Raw genomic sequence first — 14804 nt, forward strand, 5'->3', positions numbered from 1 at the left:
AAGATGCAGAGCGAGTGCCTGTCGTACGAATGGTGTTGGTGATAGAGGACGATGTTCTGATATCGTCGAGGTGACTTGACAGGATATATCAACAGCAACATGCAAGCAGCAGCCTGTGCCTCACGAAGCAGCAGGAGAGGAAGAGGGAAGTGGAGGAGACGAGCTCGTTCGATATCGCCGGATAACGCCGTCATAACAAGCGGCTGCTATTCATTTGATCCCGTTCCCCTTACCTCCTCTCCAGTCTGTAGACCAAGTTGATTTCATCGATACACCTTATGATGTTTGATTAGTGGTAGTATACAGCTTGAACATTACACTTATCCGTTCAGCATAATGTCATCAGCATCATACATTGACGCCTTGCCATACTTTGACAAGCAGGTGGAAGATCCAGGTGAGCTGCAAGCTTCTGTCCCATGACTGGGAAACAAGCTGACCCTCTACCTTTTCCGAATTACAGCTGCCAAAGCTGCTGCTCAGGCGTTGATCGAGGCAGAATTGAGGAAGACGACTCAGGTCCCAGACGATGATCCCAGACTACCACCTTCGGTAGAGGTCTTTCCCGTACGTGCTCTCACGTCTCTGCTATGCGACCAGAGCTGGAACGCGGCTAATCGTTTCCTCATTTGTGTGTGCAGAAATCTACCCAATTAGCTGAACTGCTCGAGGGATATCCATCGAAACCGATACGAGGGATCGACCCGAGCAAATATGGAGCGCCTGTGATCACGGAAGATGCGACTGTGGAGGAGCTAGAAGCTGCTGAGAAGCAAAGTAGAATAGGAGAAGGACATATGGCTCTGAGGTGCGTGCTGTCGGTGTATCGTTGGAGTTGTAACCCAAGCTCATATCGTGATTCTTCATTCGTGTAGAATCGAGAACACCTCTATACTCGCTTCGTATGGACCAAACGCTTGGCTTGTTCGAAATTACCAGCTCAATTCAGAACTCACCGAATTACAACAAACCCTCACTGCTTTGAAAGAGCAAGTTACGGATGTCAATAGATCTCGACGAGTATTCCAGGAGGAGACGGGACAACATCTCAGCAAGCTGGAGAGCCGATGGCAGGATCTGATAGGGTCGACGGTGCAGTTGGAGATGGCTTGCAAAGCCATGGAAGGAGAAGTGAAGGGTTTGAGAAGAAAAGAGGAAGAGTTGAAGAAGGAAGTTGCAGAATTGGAAGAACAATAGAAGGATTCGACGACAAAGATATTGGGATCAGCAGTAGATAGATCTATATGTGCTTTGAGATATGATATGTTGTACATGACATGGAAAAGAAAGAGACAACGGATATGGAAGTGAAGCTCATACGAGCAAGGTCTAATCTCCCCTGAGCTTTTGCACACGCTTGAGCACCGAGTCCTTTGCGGGGTCTGCGAAGGACAGATTATTTCGTCAGTGTGATGTCCAACGCCTCGATTGAAGTCAGTCATGAAGACCAAAGGTCATCCGCAAGGTAGAAGGAAGCCCACTCACCGTACGGATGCTCCTTACTGGGGATCTCTAGCAGTGCAGGGAAAGCAGCCTGATATCTGTCCACAGTAGGTCTTATTCGCTCGGCCACCTGGATTTCAGTCCAGATTTGTCAGCCTTGCCCTGGCACACTGTTGTTGTAACCGGGATAGCTTACATGCTGGTTGATCAATAAGATGGCTACATCTTTCCTCTCTGTAAAGTCTTGGAAAGCGGATTCGATAACGCTAGTCTGGGTCTCTACAGGAGGAGATTAACTCAAACACTTTCTGATTAGGGGCATGAGCCACAGCTGCGACGTACTAGGATCGACGATGAGAAAGTTCTTCTTCTGATTTTGGTCGATGTGACCAATACCAGCGAGCAAGAGACCGGTGACCGAGTCCTACAATCCCAAGTTGAACGCCATCAGCTATGTAGTCCGGCTTATGAGAGCGACTCCATCCGCAAGCCATGCAACGCACCTCGTCACCGATCACGGCCAGAAGAGTTCTGTCCTTGGGGTTCGAGGTTGTTGTTGACATGATGTAGAGGTGTGTTTATGTATACACGAAACAGAAGTAAGGAGAAAGGAGATCGAGTTGTATGGGTTGTGCATACAGTGACGAGGTGGAAGTCGGTCGGTGTCCGCCGGTTCGTTCAGCGAGCGCAACAAACGTGAAATGCGGGGTAACTTGATACCACTTCTCTACCTTTCGATCTTTTGGTCCACCCACTCGACCTCTTGTACATATTTGACCTCTCAACTTCTCTACGCTAGGAGCGTAAGGATACATTCAGCATGGCGAACGAAGATTTGTCTCTGACAGAGCTAGTCGGACGAGCTTATGCTCGCGCTATCCCACCTAAAAAGGTATGACTTGCGAATGTCTAAACAATATATTACTGATACGTCCCCGCTTAGTTTGTCAAGCTCATTCAAAATCGATTGGAACAAAATGCACCTTCGGACTCAGAGGATGATCTTGCTGGTTCGTTGCAACCTATCTTTGAGAGTTTTAATGTACTGACTACCTCATAGCTGCCTTCATACACCATCTCTTGCCCCACCCCCCTTCGATTCTACTCACGTATCTCTCCCAGATACTGACCACTCCCCTCGTCACATCGAAAACCATTTTCGTCCACTTGCTCTTTTACCTTTCCGAAAGCGATGCGCCTACAATCTCCGTCCTCACGTCAATCACCAATGTGTTACTCTCTAATCCTACCGGTCTCGAAGAACCAACGATCATCCCATCACTCCTCTCTCGACCTTCAAAGAACAACAAAGTGCCCGACGTTGGAACATCAGCCTCCGCCTCGACTCCTCCACCTCAAACGAGCACCCTGTCGCTCTTGATCCCTCTCTTTCGCCTATGCGCTTCGACGCCCTCATCTAGTCTTTCGGTCATTGTCGGAAGGGTGATCTCCCTCCTCGCACCATTCCCAGCACCGTCTCTCGATGTTGGTCTGGAAGCGGGCGGATTACTACCTGTCTTACCGGAGGAAATCGTCACCCCGCTGAGAAACTGTCTAGGCGGATTGATGGCGGATTTATCGACACACGATACGGTTGCGCGAGACGCAGATGTGCAAATGGGTGATGCGTCGCAACTACAAACCGCTCAAACGGGTGCCTCGAGCGGAGTCGATACCCCACTACCTCTCAGGCCGATAATATCGTTCCTCTTACATCAAGCTTATCGGTCGAGCAAATGGTCGCATACAGTCAATTATGATCAACCACACCCTTCTTCACCGATAAACCACATCGTACTAATCAAAATGGGATCGTATCTCACGCCCAATCCGTCGGAATACCTTGTGGCCCTTCTGGAAACATGTGTACAGGACGTGGTGGGGAAGATGGCAGTGGGTACGATAGAGAACGTACGATCCTGGCAATTCTTGGTGGAAGGTATTCCGAACTTGCTCAAGTGGTGGAAGGAGAACTCGGATCCAAACTGGCCTATACCTGTGCGTGAACTAGAGGCTTCATTTGGTGACCACAGCTGATTCACCTGGACTTTCGTAGACCGACTTGACAGTCCCACTGGGAGCGGTACTCCAAGGGATGCTGCCTGCGATGACGTCGTTCTCTGATTTGGTCACGCAAACATATAGCTCAGCTATTCAGTCTGCGGAAGCGGAAGAGGAGTCGAGCGGCTTCACGGCATTGGAAGGATGGTAAGTGCGCTCTTCCTCATTGTTCAGATGTGCTAGAACTCAAGGAGAGCCATGCAGGCAAATCGTCCCTCTACAAGAGGTACTGGTCAGCAAACTTGTGCAGCTGGAAGTGATATCGTCAGACGAGGCCTCAGTCATAGCACTGGGAACAGCTGTACATGCTTTTACCCCTGGAGAATCACTGCTTGTGAGTCATGCTAGGTATACAGTGAGGTCAAGCGCTGATGTCTTCACAGAATCGACTTGCTGGAGAATCTACACCGCATCTCCCACCATTAGTGCATTTCATCGACTATGCTTTTGGCGCAGCACCATCATTTGCAACCGAACTTGTCAAAGTAGGTGCCATGTCTCGAGCATGGATAATATCTCAGACTCACACGAAACACAGGTCATTCAGTCTGCTCCCCAAATACCTCCACCCGAGAACCTCTTCGTACACGTATCGTCCCAACCCAAACTCCTGACAGCTTTGACAAGCTACATCTCCCCTCCATCACTCCTCGATTTACTGGTCAAACAACTCCTTGACGGACCTCTGGACGAAGCGGCCCGAGCGGAAGATCCGCAGGGATATTTGATACGCTATGGAGAGGGAGTTATGTTCGTTGAGGCTGCAGTTGCTCACTTCGAGGTGTGTAAATGTGCTTCACGGCAGAACTCAATCGTCACAAGCTGACAATTGACACCATTAGCTGGAGTTGCCAGATCTTTTGCACGATGCAAGAAGGGCTATCAGCCTTGTAGATCTTGAATCGAGTCACAAAGAGTGTCTGAATGGATGGGTCAAAGCAATCGTGAGTTGAGTCACGTCATTTTTGACTATCGAAGGTTTTGACTGATGTGCTACGTCGATACAGTTCGGATCAGACGGTATCGAGGATCAGATTCTTCTCGCCACATCTCCTCAAGACCTGTGCAAGCTCACGCCGACTTTGATACAACAAGCTATTGCAGCTGTGACATCAGGTCAGATCGATCTCGACACGCTGCACAGTGGTCTGTCCTATTTCTCACAACCGCTGTTGAGCTGGTGCTTGGGCGGAGTGATAGGCTGGCTGTGTCGGGAGATCGAGCGACAAGGGTACGTCATTGACCAGGAATGTTGCGGGTGCTTCCGCTGACGGAAATATAGCCTTTTATCCGCACTCCATCTTGTCGTCTTGCAGGACCTTGTAATGGGGCACGCTTGTCCTGAATCACTGTTGCGTGTCAATCGCGAGGGATTGAATAGGCTCCTTGGGCCCAACAGTGGCCTTGGACCAGTCTTGGAGAGTTCTGGATTTGATGTCGCGGGAGTAAGAAACAAGTTGGATTTGCTAGGCCTAAATTCTGTGCCTTGTGAGATGTTCCGTCATGTAGTCGGAAGGACAGGGAACTGAAACATTTGCTACAGCGTCTCCACCCCAGCCACTCTCAACGGCTCTGCAGCTCATTCGACACGTCGAAGTGGCTCCTACAGGATGGCAAACGATCCTCTTGTCGTCTCTCGATGCGTCGCTGTCCTCCGCTCGAGGATCAACGAGTACTGTAATTGACATAGCGGACGACATACTCTTTGATGCCTCTCAACTGAATGGTCTTGAGACATCGTCCGTTACAGGCGGAAAAACTCTGGTCAGATTTGCGCCCATCCTCTTTGCTCTGCAACTGCGAGAGGACACTTCACCCTTACTTCTACATTTCATCCGGAACTACTTGCCTACGATCTTTGCGCCGAGGTCCAAGGACGTTTCGGCCGACGTGCTCGTTGGGATCATCAAGAACAGTATCCACCTTTCTGCAGCGTTGTGGGGAGAAAGCCGTTTCGCTCAAAGTCTGCTGGACGAATTGGTGGATTCGATAGATTACCAGATGGGCAAATCCGTCCTCAACGCGGATGAGACCCAAGCAAAGAGAAGTGCAGCAGCAAAGAAAACGGTTGCGAGAGAGGAAAGATTGACACCCGCTCAGAGAGAAGTGGTGGAGAATCTCATACGGGGTTTGAGAGATGATGAAGGATTGAGAGCGAGGTGGGGCGAGGTCATTGGACGGTTGGACAGATTAGGATGATGTTGTAAGGCTGCGCCACAGCGACGACGAAGGCATGACATGTATGCGGTATCGTGGGATAGCTGCGGTGACTCCGTCATTGCGATCAGCAAAGGGAGATAGATTACCGCGCAGCATACAGAATCGGTGTTACTGCGTCGAAAGATCTGCGTTTTATCTAGCACTGTGCCGTATGTATGGTTTGACTGCGGCTGTGTCCAAAAGAGCTGCTGTACATAATCTGTCAGTGCCTGGTAATCCGTTCCCGTCACTTCCCACGTGGCAGATAGGGGGCCACATTACGCAATCCCGCACAGTATACGGTGAATATTCCAGGTATCCTCATGTCACTCACTGTCAATACACATATACACCCTTTTGATTCCTTTCATCACTCCGCAACTCCCATCATCCTTCTTCAGACCTGCTTCGTGAAGTCAAAGGTCACGCCACTTTGGCTGAATAGTGATTCCCTCGATACTTGTCACTGAAGCTTACTGTCCAAAGTTACAACCACTCAACCGAAACAACAACAAACGTTCGCTGCCGCTCTCGTTCGAGAGATAACGACGGGAAAATGGCATATGCCTATCCGTCTGTCGACCCTTCCGCTTCTACCACATCCTTGGGTGGAGGAGGAGGGTCAGGGGGAGGATATCATACACCTCATTATCGAGATATCAGTAGGAAGAGCTCAGATGGGTTGTTTGACATGTTGAGGGAGTTCAAGGTAGGCACCAAAACGAGTTGTTGAAGGCGATACTTGATTGACTGACGCTGATATGCTTGTGCGTGGCTCAGCACAAGATACATGAGGATGAGAACTATATCAGCTTCTTCCAAGAGAGGTGAGCTACTTTGACGGCCTGCGAGTGGAGGGAATTGAGCTGATGAAATACGTAGGATTCGAGTGGAAGAGCAATATATTGAAAGTTTGACGAGGCTCTACGACCGAACCGTTGCGATTGATACACTTCACGATGAGTGAGCTTGGTCGGAGAGCCACACTGCTTTCAATGCTGACGGACTGTGTGCTGCGCTACGATTAGCGCTGGACCTAGGAAGAATGCAAAGCCAACAGCTAGAAGAGCTTGGCAGGAAGTGAGGGACTATACCCAACGAGAGATACAGTCGAGAGAAGCGCTAGTGGGTGCGTTGAAGGAAGACGTGGTGAGAGAACTGGTCAAATTGAAGGTGAGTGATGTGCCCTGTAAAGCGAGACGTGTGCTTATCGATCATGGTAGGAGGAGCAAACGAGGATCAGATTTGCCTTGAAGGACAACCTGAAGCTGGCGAACGAGGTGAGTGTGCACCGGCACGCCTTTGAATTATGAACTGACCCATCGACAGATGTATGAAGACCATGCAAGAAATCAACTGCCAAAACTGAAGAAAGCATATTATCAGAAATGTCAGGCTTTAGAAGTGAGTTTCTGTCTGGGCGAAATGTTGGCTGACGGGATATAGGATCATAAACGCCAAGAACATGCCATTGCTATGCAGGCCAAACTCCTATCTTCGCCTTCACCACCGCCTGGTGGTACGCCTCTTCACGATCATCCATTTGCTATTCCCACCGGACCATCATACACCAGTCCACCAACTGCAAATGCCCCACTTCCACCTTCGAGCAACCCGTCCTTCCCACAAGGTCTTACTGAGACAACGTCTTTCACCCCTTCGCATTCACAATCTTCGTCAATGGCTTTCAGTCCTAGTCAGAGAGAGGAGAAGAAACACGGTAACAGACTGCGAGCGAGTTCTGCTTCAGGTAACGACTCGAAACCGAAAGATGTATTGAACGACATTGCAGCACAAAGCAAGAAGGGTTTCTCTGCGTTTATGCAGAAGCTTGGTGGAGACAGGGACAAAGAAGGTCATGATTTCCATGGTCTGGTCACTTCTGAGTCGGATTCAAACTTGCAGAGGAGAGGGACCGCGACCAATTCAAATGCAAAGGCATTGGGCACCATGCGCGGGGTCAGAATCAAGCGGGAAGCGGATGAAGCGGGTGAGTGTATAAAAGTAATTACATCGACTTTGCTCCTAACAACCGCTCAGACAAGGCATACCGACTCGGTGTATTTCACCTCGAATCCCTGCGACTTAGACGAGAGAAACTCCAAGTATCAGCTGTTACCAGTCTCGAGAACTTCAATGATGAGCTCAGTCTCAAAATGCGTCATTCGCTTGAGAGCTATATCGACACTATGCATGGTACTGCTGCGACCAACGCGCAAGCTACCGAAGTAGCAAGGGTGGCTATCGAAGGGATCAACTTGGAGCAGGATAGTAAGTAAGGAGTAATGCGCATCTGCGAAATCGGCTGACATCGTGTCCAGTCATGCTTTTCAGAAACAGAATACGATCGATCAATCCAGTCTCTTCCGCGCCGGTACCATATGAGAACTTTTATGTAAGCTGCTGCATTTTGGCTCTATCACTCCAGCTGACTCGATGTGTACAGGTCGGACCATGTCGATCCTTGATCTTCGGTGTCAGTCTGACAGATTACGATTTCGCACGAGGCGAAGGCAGTGACCACGGACGACCACCAACCATCGTCGAGAAGTGTATCGCGGCGATCGATGAGAAAGGCTTGGATTCTGAAGGCATTTACAGAGTCAGCGGAAGACATGCTGGTGTGCAGAAGATGATCCAAGGTATCGAGCTCGACGAGGAGAAATTTGCGTTTGATGAGAGGGATGACGTATTCAGTATTGGGAACGTCTTGAAACAATGTCAGTGAGAGATCAATATGTTAGTGCAGCGGCATACTAACATGCACTGTCTAGACCTGCGAGAATTGCCAGAGCCGGTGTTCCCTCTGCCTCATCCTGAGCGAGTCAAGCATACAGAGAATCGAGGTATGTTGTATTTCCTTCGTTGTAAGCGCTGCGGACTGACACCTTTGTCAGAATCACACATCTCGAATAACTTTAGTGCGCTCAGAGCTCGGCTGCGTCGATTACCGCCAATTCATCAGACTACATTCCAAGCTATCATCGAACATCTAGGGCGAGTACAGCAGCATTCAGGGATCAACAAAATGGGCGCAAAGGTGAGTGCTCACCAGACTTTATACGGGAGATGGGGCTGATTGTTCGCCATGTAACAGAATCTGGCTGTTGTATTCAGTGGGTTTGACTGTAGGAGCTTTCGATACATTCGAGAACTGACATCACGCAGACTCGGTACTATTCGGTCAAGATCAACTTCCTTTGGATGGGAACATTCTGACTATGCATCAAGAAAAGGTGAGCATATTAGCTTCCGAGCTCAGCTGATACCAATACCAGGATACTGTACTCGAGGATTTAATTACCTTTTCGGACCTGGTATGTTCCGCTCATTACCGAGGTTTCAGCATCTTGCTGACATGTAGTAGCTCTTTGGAATCGACTCGCCCATACAAGCACAGAGCGTGCTCCCTCCAGGATCCACTCTGTCCCGCAGTGGCGTTATTTCTGAACACCCCGTAGTCGACGTTCCTCAACCTGGTAGTTCTAGAACGAAAATCAAAATATACCAGTCCGGAGAGACAGAGACACCCAAAGACACTCCAAAGGGGTCGCCGTCCGCTTCAAGTCTTAGCTCATTGGGTCACGAGACGGTGGGACCCAGGAACGGTAATACCAACACAGAGGAAAGCCAACCGATCGCCACTTTCACTCCGGACAAGGAGCTTGATTTGCTTTTCGACGCGAGGTTGATCCCTCCGGTCCTGAGAAGGGCGCTCCCCGAAGACCTTCATGTTCGTTGAATTGCTATCTTTGGCGTGATGTCGAGCAGCGCGCTAACTTTCGATTGCAGGTCCGTCCGTTATCCCTTACTGACCTTCTTCGAGGCCATTTCGAGCTGTTGTCGGATCTCCGTCAATCACCTGCGCTTGCACCGTCAGTTTATAACGCAATCTTCGCACATCTCAAATCGTGTCCTGGGACATACTACATCGTCGTTGTAGTCCACAAAGAGACGGATCGGCTGGTCGCTTCAGGTACTCTGGTGGTCGAGAGGAAGCACATCAATGGTGGCGGTGCGTCGGGTCACTTGGAGGATATTGTGGTTTCGGAGAAAATGCAAGGCCGAGGTCTGGGTCAGAAGTTGGTGATTGGATTGAGGGATTTGGCGGTGGGGTTGGGATGCTATAAGGTCATCCTGGACTGTAAAGAGCCGAAAATCCGTGAGTAGTTTTCGTCATACGGGTCTGCAAGACTGACAGACGACGTCTTTCAGCGTTCTACGAGAAATGCGGATTCCACAAACGCAGTGCAGGGATGGTGAGTGAACGTCTACCATTCCCAGGAACGGACCTGATATGTTTCGCTTCTAGGCGTACTATGTTTCCGGGGAGGGTGCGAGGTCAGACTCGAACAATACTCTTGTTAATCCCTCGACTCGAAGTAGTGTACTTGCTCCCTTAGAAATTGGTTCTCCTGGAGATCCGGCAAGTACTCCGACCATCTCCCAAACTGCCGCCACTTTGGTGACATCCCCTCTTAACCAGGGCGGAGAGGCAGGACTGACGGTACCTTCCGATTCAACGAGAAATGGAGAAGCCGAGGATGATTATTCGCCCTCCTCTCCTAAAACATTTACTAGTGCCAGTTCAGATACAGGAGCTCCAGTCACATACCGATTCCCCACCAACGCAGATGAGACCGTCCATCCCGCATGGGCTGCAGAAGGATTGGGGAATAGCGCATTGAGCGCCACACCTATCGGAGGTGGCGAAGGGATCGAAGTGAGTGAGGAGATGAGAGAGAGGAGCGGAACACCTTTACCACCGGGTGCGGCGCCGCCTATTCTCGGTGCAGAGCCAGAGAGGATATGAGAGAGAGAAAGAGCTTTATATAGATGATGGGACATTACTTTGCATATATAACCGACGAGCTTTACGTTTATGATGAAATGACTATTATTTGCATGCAATATGTTCTTTGCTTGTGCAGTCAGATTGAACGCATAAAGCGATAGTGATAAGTACAATGCATAGCTCAACTGCATAGGATGACGACCAATGCACGTATCTTCAAGTTTTGTTGGGAACAAGGCGATCCTGTAGGAGGCGGTGTTAAGGCGTGCCAACACACAAGAATGGCGATGAAGTCGTACGCCGTGTGGGGTTGGGTGTAGATGTACCTTTGCTCGTAGTATGACAATCCTCCGATATGCTATGCAATCGCAATACAATAATGGATGTGCGTGCGTTTGAGCTAGTCAAAGGTACTCATATGCATAGGTTGGTTTTGGCTGTGTAATTTATGAAACGCAAAGGACACGAAACGGCGATGAAGCTCGTCTCATCGCCTTGCTCATCCCTCTGAGATATTTAGAGCTATGGCGAACATAGGTATGAGACAAGTATATATCATCGTGTGTCGAAGAAGATCCTGTTACTTGGCCCATGCATCTTACTTTAGCTTGACACTGATTGACTGACGGATAGGTATACTCGAGCAATAGCTGTTCACGTTTGACTTAGACTAGATACTATACTCGACTCGTAGACTGATACTCACCTCCTACCTCGCTGTCTCAGAACGTCTCACGCGCGACGACGGACTGGACGACTGGGTTCTACCAGATCTTTCAAGATCAGTCGAGTTCTTGCGGACTGCAAGATGTTGACCAAGCAGATATCTAAGAATGCGATCATCCGCTATACTCTCCTGGTGAGTAACAACACCTCAAGCCGTACCTCCCTTGCTAACTGAGGGTCCGTAGTCATCACACATCTTCTTTTCCATCCTCATCCTCGTCCTAGTCACAACGCACAATCCCTCCCGCCTCCAATTCTTCTACCCTGCCCTGTTTGTCGTATTGGGAGCAGTCTTATACGTCCCGATATCGATCGTACTCTCACAAAAGACATGGGAATGTTGGATCGTCAAGTGTGGGACGGAAGTGGGGTATCTGATAGTCCAAACGATATTGTGTTTGGGTAAGTTGCACGATACAAGTCTTCGTCATCACAGGACTAGATCAACTTCCTCGCGAGAAAGTTGGATATCAAGCTGACCAACTCTCCGTTTCGCAATACAGCGCTCTCCCTCGCCGCTACGTTCTCCACCGACTCCTCATGTGCGCCGTCCAAACAACCACAATGTATCTACCCCTTCCTCATCGCCATCTTCTCTGCTCTTCATACAGTCCTCCTTCTGAGCCAGTTATCATGGTTCCTCCATTTATTATACCACACAACATATCAATCGTATGAAGGCGATATCTTCTCCATCCCGACCGAAAGGTTGATGAGCGGTAACGGGGGACGAAAACAATCCCGATCCAAATTAGTCAACAACGATGAAGAAGAAGGGATCTGGACAACATCTAGTCCTACAACATCGAATGGACGTTATCACGAGGTCAAGACGAGAGTAGAGTCGGGTCATGGATGGGAGAGCGTAGGAATATATGCTGGTGGGGATGGACGACAGGACGACGAGATGAAACAAGGCTTGGAGAAGAAAGTTTGGACTTGGGGCGATAGCTATTCAGGCAATACGGCCGCGATTGCCTCTCCGACGATATACGGCGCGGATCGACAACCCGACATGAGGGCTCTGACGAGGAGTTCTTCAATTTGTTCATTCGATTCATCATCTTCGAGTTGCTCAACCGACTCTTCCAGCTGTTCTTCGTCATCCAACTCGTCGAGCTTCTCATCCGACTCCTCTAGGACGATGGTCTACACCAGTCTCCGTCCCTCCGAAGAACATGTCGCATTGTTAGACGGTCTTACCAAGAACCCTTACGAGCATGTGAAAGAGCAACAGGTCGAAGTATTGGAAGAAGTCATGCTTTCTCCTGCAGCCTTGTCATCATCACTATCGCACCTTGCATCCCGCACCTCCCAGGAGTCGCAGGCAGGTGAAACAGGGCGTAGTAGCATGAGAGGGAAGTGGACCGAGAGATTGAGGATCGATACCCGGGTCTGACTGGATAGTATATTTCATTCGAGATAACAACTCTAGTTTACGTTGTACTGAACAGTGCGAGTGTTGTAATAGTATGTATTGCATGGCATATCGATGTGAATCATCATCATGTATCTGTTCCTACGTCGTCCAAACGAGTGGCGAGGGTCACTAGAGTAGGTAGTCGCGTCCCTATGCACGAAACCGAGCAGAACCGTACTCGAGCTTCCTCTTCCTCAGTGCATTGTACAGCAGGAAACCCAAGTGTAGAGTTACCGCCTTTCGGCACGGAGTAGATTGCCGAGATACGATCCCACTCCACAAATATATCCTTTCGGAACGGTGCAAGTTACCGGGCCAAAAAAGCTTTGAATCATTCGTGCCTACTTACTTGCTTTGCTGTACTGCTCTTAACTACTAACTTATGCAGTTCATGTACATGTTTTAGTCACTTGTACTAGTGCTATAGAACGAAGGTTAGAGTCATTCTTGAATTCAGTGAATTAGGGAACCTGCACCTCCATTTCCGACTCCGACCTGGACGTCGTAATCTCTGACATCATCTCCGATGGATCCCAATGACACCGCCGCCGTCGTCGAGCGGACCTTAAAAAAACCGTGCCGGACTTGCGAAACCTCACTAAAGACCAAAGTCGTCTTGGCATACTCACTATAGTAAATAGCACCCCCGTTCCGTTTCTCACGTAACGAAAGAGGAACAGGCGCCGAAACGAGATGAACCGAGTCAAGCAAAGCAAACATCAACAGGTGACTTACCCTTCGGACTTGATCCGCCTTTGGTAGTCTGCAGTCCTACTCGTACCAAAGTAGAGCAGGCAGTGCGAACAAGGCGATGTATGATATCAGATTAAGGTCTACTCCACTGTGCCAAGATAGTCCGTTGCGAAGTCGGACCAGATATAAATTGTCCGTGATATGGCCCCGACACCGACAGGAGTGAGCAAGACAGGACGACATAGTCATAGCCAAGTCGTATTATCGCATACACAACACGGTATTTGATCTGCAGTCGTAACTACATCTTCACGTACAGTAGCCGATAGAGTACTACACCACCGACACATCCACACGGAGACACAAACATCATAAGATGCCAACTCAGACGCAGACTCAGCCTCGAAGCAGGTCTCGAGGTGGTAATATTGTCCGCTATGTCCTTTTCGTAAGTGTTTTCGAATGCCTTACACATCTTGCCTTGCCCTCCCTTGCCTTGCAGAGCAGCGAACATCTAAGGTTGGAAGAGTATCACTGTCCGACATGATGACTTCTTAGTCGCTGTCGTCCTCTCCGTCATCTGTGGATTTACTGACATTTATGTTTTGCCCAGGCCCTCTCATTCGTGCTCTTCTTGATCGCCTTGCTCCTCAACATATTCCTAACAGGATCAATCATCAATCTCGCTCTCCATTGCGCAGCAGGCTTGCTCATGCTCCTCTACGTACCGGCCGCTGTCATCCTCTCTGCGAAGGATAGTGATTCGAGGTTTGACCAAGCTGGTGTGGAAGTGGCATATCTTACTATTCAGATGGCTCTTTGGTTGGGTAAGTGGTAATTCGATCCACCAAATCGCTCTCAGCTTTGTGACATTTTCTTCAACAAGTATGCTGATATCCACGCCACACAGCCAGCGGCATCGTCTTCGCTATCGAAGCAGCTTGGGTAACCTGCTCTTACACCGTCACAATCTACAACAACCGTCGATATCGATTCTACTCTACAATCTGCACCCAACGTCTTGCCGGTCTATCAGCATTGGGTTTCATCCATTTCATCTTACTTGCAGGATGGTTGATATGGTTGGCATATGCCGCACATCATACCGGTGGGAGAATGTCTTCAACACAGGCGTTCAAGTTGCCCACACATCGATTGGTCGTCGGTAGATATGAAAGGAAGGGTCAGGATGGTTTGTTACGAGCTTCACCGACCGATCAGGAGAAAGAACAGCGAAGGAGTGATAGTATCTCAACTGTGTAATTGGTGCCATGTGTGTAACGAGCTGCAAGGCAGTCCAAGCAGTAGTCCACGTTCATGCTTCACCATCAGTATGGCGTTAGTAAACCGAAGTCTGTAGATTTTGAAATTTGACAACCATTCTGTATCGTTACCTAGTCGGAACATCAATGTATAGTATAAGCCGTGCAAAACTGACATCGCTTCACAGCATTGATGGTCGAGTCT

The 14804-nt window shown here is 49.2% G+C and overlaps 6 protein-coding genes across 6 annotated transcripts; 5 read left to right on the forward strand and 1 right to left on the reverse strand.

The window, feature by feature from the left end:
- Positions 1 to 336: 336 nt before the first annotated feature.
- Positions 337 to 1197, forward strand: CI109_105590 (uncharacterized protein; the record flags this gene model as incomplete). The annotated part of the gene is made up of 4 exons (XM_032003484.1): positions 337 to 397; positions 464 to 567; positions 642 to 808; positions 876 to 1197. The coding sequence occupies 4 exons, from the start codon at positions 337 to 339 to the stop codon at positions 1195 to 1197; spliced, it is 654 nt and encodes a 217-aa protein (XP_031862342.1).
- A 132-nt stretch (positions 1198 to 1329) lies between these two features.
- Positions 1330 to 2006, reverse strand: CI109_105591 (V-type ATPase, F subunit; the record flags this gene model as incomplete). The annotated part of the gene is made up of 5 exons (XM_032003485.1): positions 1330 to 1382; positions 1486 to 1573; positions 1640 to 1722; positions 1786 to 1867; positions 1947 to 2006. 5 exons carry the CDS (start codon positions 2004 to 2006, stop codon positions 1330 to 1332), a joined length of 366 nt encoding a protein of 121 aa, XP_031862343.1.
- Positions 2007 to 2263: 257 nt separating this feature from the next.
- Positions 2264 to 5703, forward strand: CI109_105592 (uncharacterized protein; the record flags this gene model as incomplete). Its single annotated transcript, XM_032003486.1, has 11 exons — positions 2264 to 2335; positions 2387 to 2453; positions 2504 to 3441; positions 3500 to 3651; positions 3709 to 3838; positions 3888 to 3989; positions 4043 to 4285; positions 4347 to 4448; positions 4512 to 4735; positions 4787 to 4992; positions 5048 to 5703. 11 exons carry the CDS (start codon positions 2264 to 2266, stop codon positions 5701 to 5703), a joined length of 2892 nt encoding a protein of 963 aa, XP_031862344.1.
- Positions 5704 to 6259: 556 nt separating this feature from the next.
- Positions 6260 to 10516, forward strand: CI109_105593 (uncharacterized protein; the record flags this gene model as incomplete). Its single annotated transcript, XM_032003487.1, has 19 exons — positions 6260 to 6412; positions 6484 to 6530; positions 6586 to 6666; positions 6732 to 6876; positions 6927 to 6983; positions 7033 to 7107; positions 7150 to 7693; positions 7744 to 7974; positions 8025 to 8098; positions 8150 to 8423; positions 8478 to 8549; positions 8601 to 8743; positions 8801 to 8819; positions 8872 to 8939; positions 8982 to 9020; positions 9071 to 9436; positions 9496 to 9865; positions 9919 to 9962; positions 10016 to 10516. 19 exons carry the CDS (start codon positions 6260 to 6262, stop codon positions 10514 to 10516), a joined length of 3303 nt encoding a protein of 1100 aa, XP_031862345.1.
- A 400-nt stretch (positions 10517 to 10916) lies between these two features.
- CI109_105594 (uncharacterized protein) lies at positions 10917 to 12623 on the forward strand (the record flags this gene model as incomplete). The annotated part of the gene is made up of 4 exons (XM_032003488.2): positions 10917 to 10924; positions 11225 to 11357; positions 11410 to 11626; positions 11728 to 12623. The coding sequence occupies 4 exons, from the start codon at positions 10917 to 10919 to the stop codon at positions 12621 to 12623; spliced, it is 1254 nt and encodes a 417-aa protein (XP_031862346.2).
- A 1090-nt stretch (positions 12624 to 13713) lies between these two features.
- CI109_105595 (uncharacterized protein) lies at positions 13714 to 14600 on the forward strand (the record flags this gene model as incomplete). Its single annotated transcript, XM_032003489.1, has 3 exons — positions 13714 to 13785; positions 13951 to 14164; positions 14248 to 14600. 3 exons carry the CDS (start codon positions 13714 to 13716, stop codon positions 14598 to 14600), a joined length of 639 nt encoding a protein of 212 aa, XP_031862347.1.
- Between the last annotated feature and the right edge of the window lie 204 nt (positions 14601 to 14804).

The sequence above is a fragment of the Kwoniella shandongensis genome, chromosome 10 (assembly GCF_008629635.2).
Source record: "Kwoniella shandongensis chromosome 10, complete sequence".
NCBI lineage: Eukaryota > Fungi > Basidiomycota > Tremellomycetes > Tremellales > Cryptococcaceae > Kwoniella > Kwoniella shandongensis.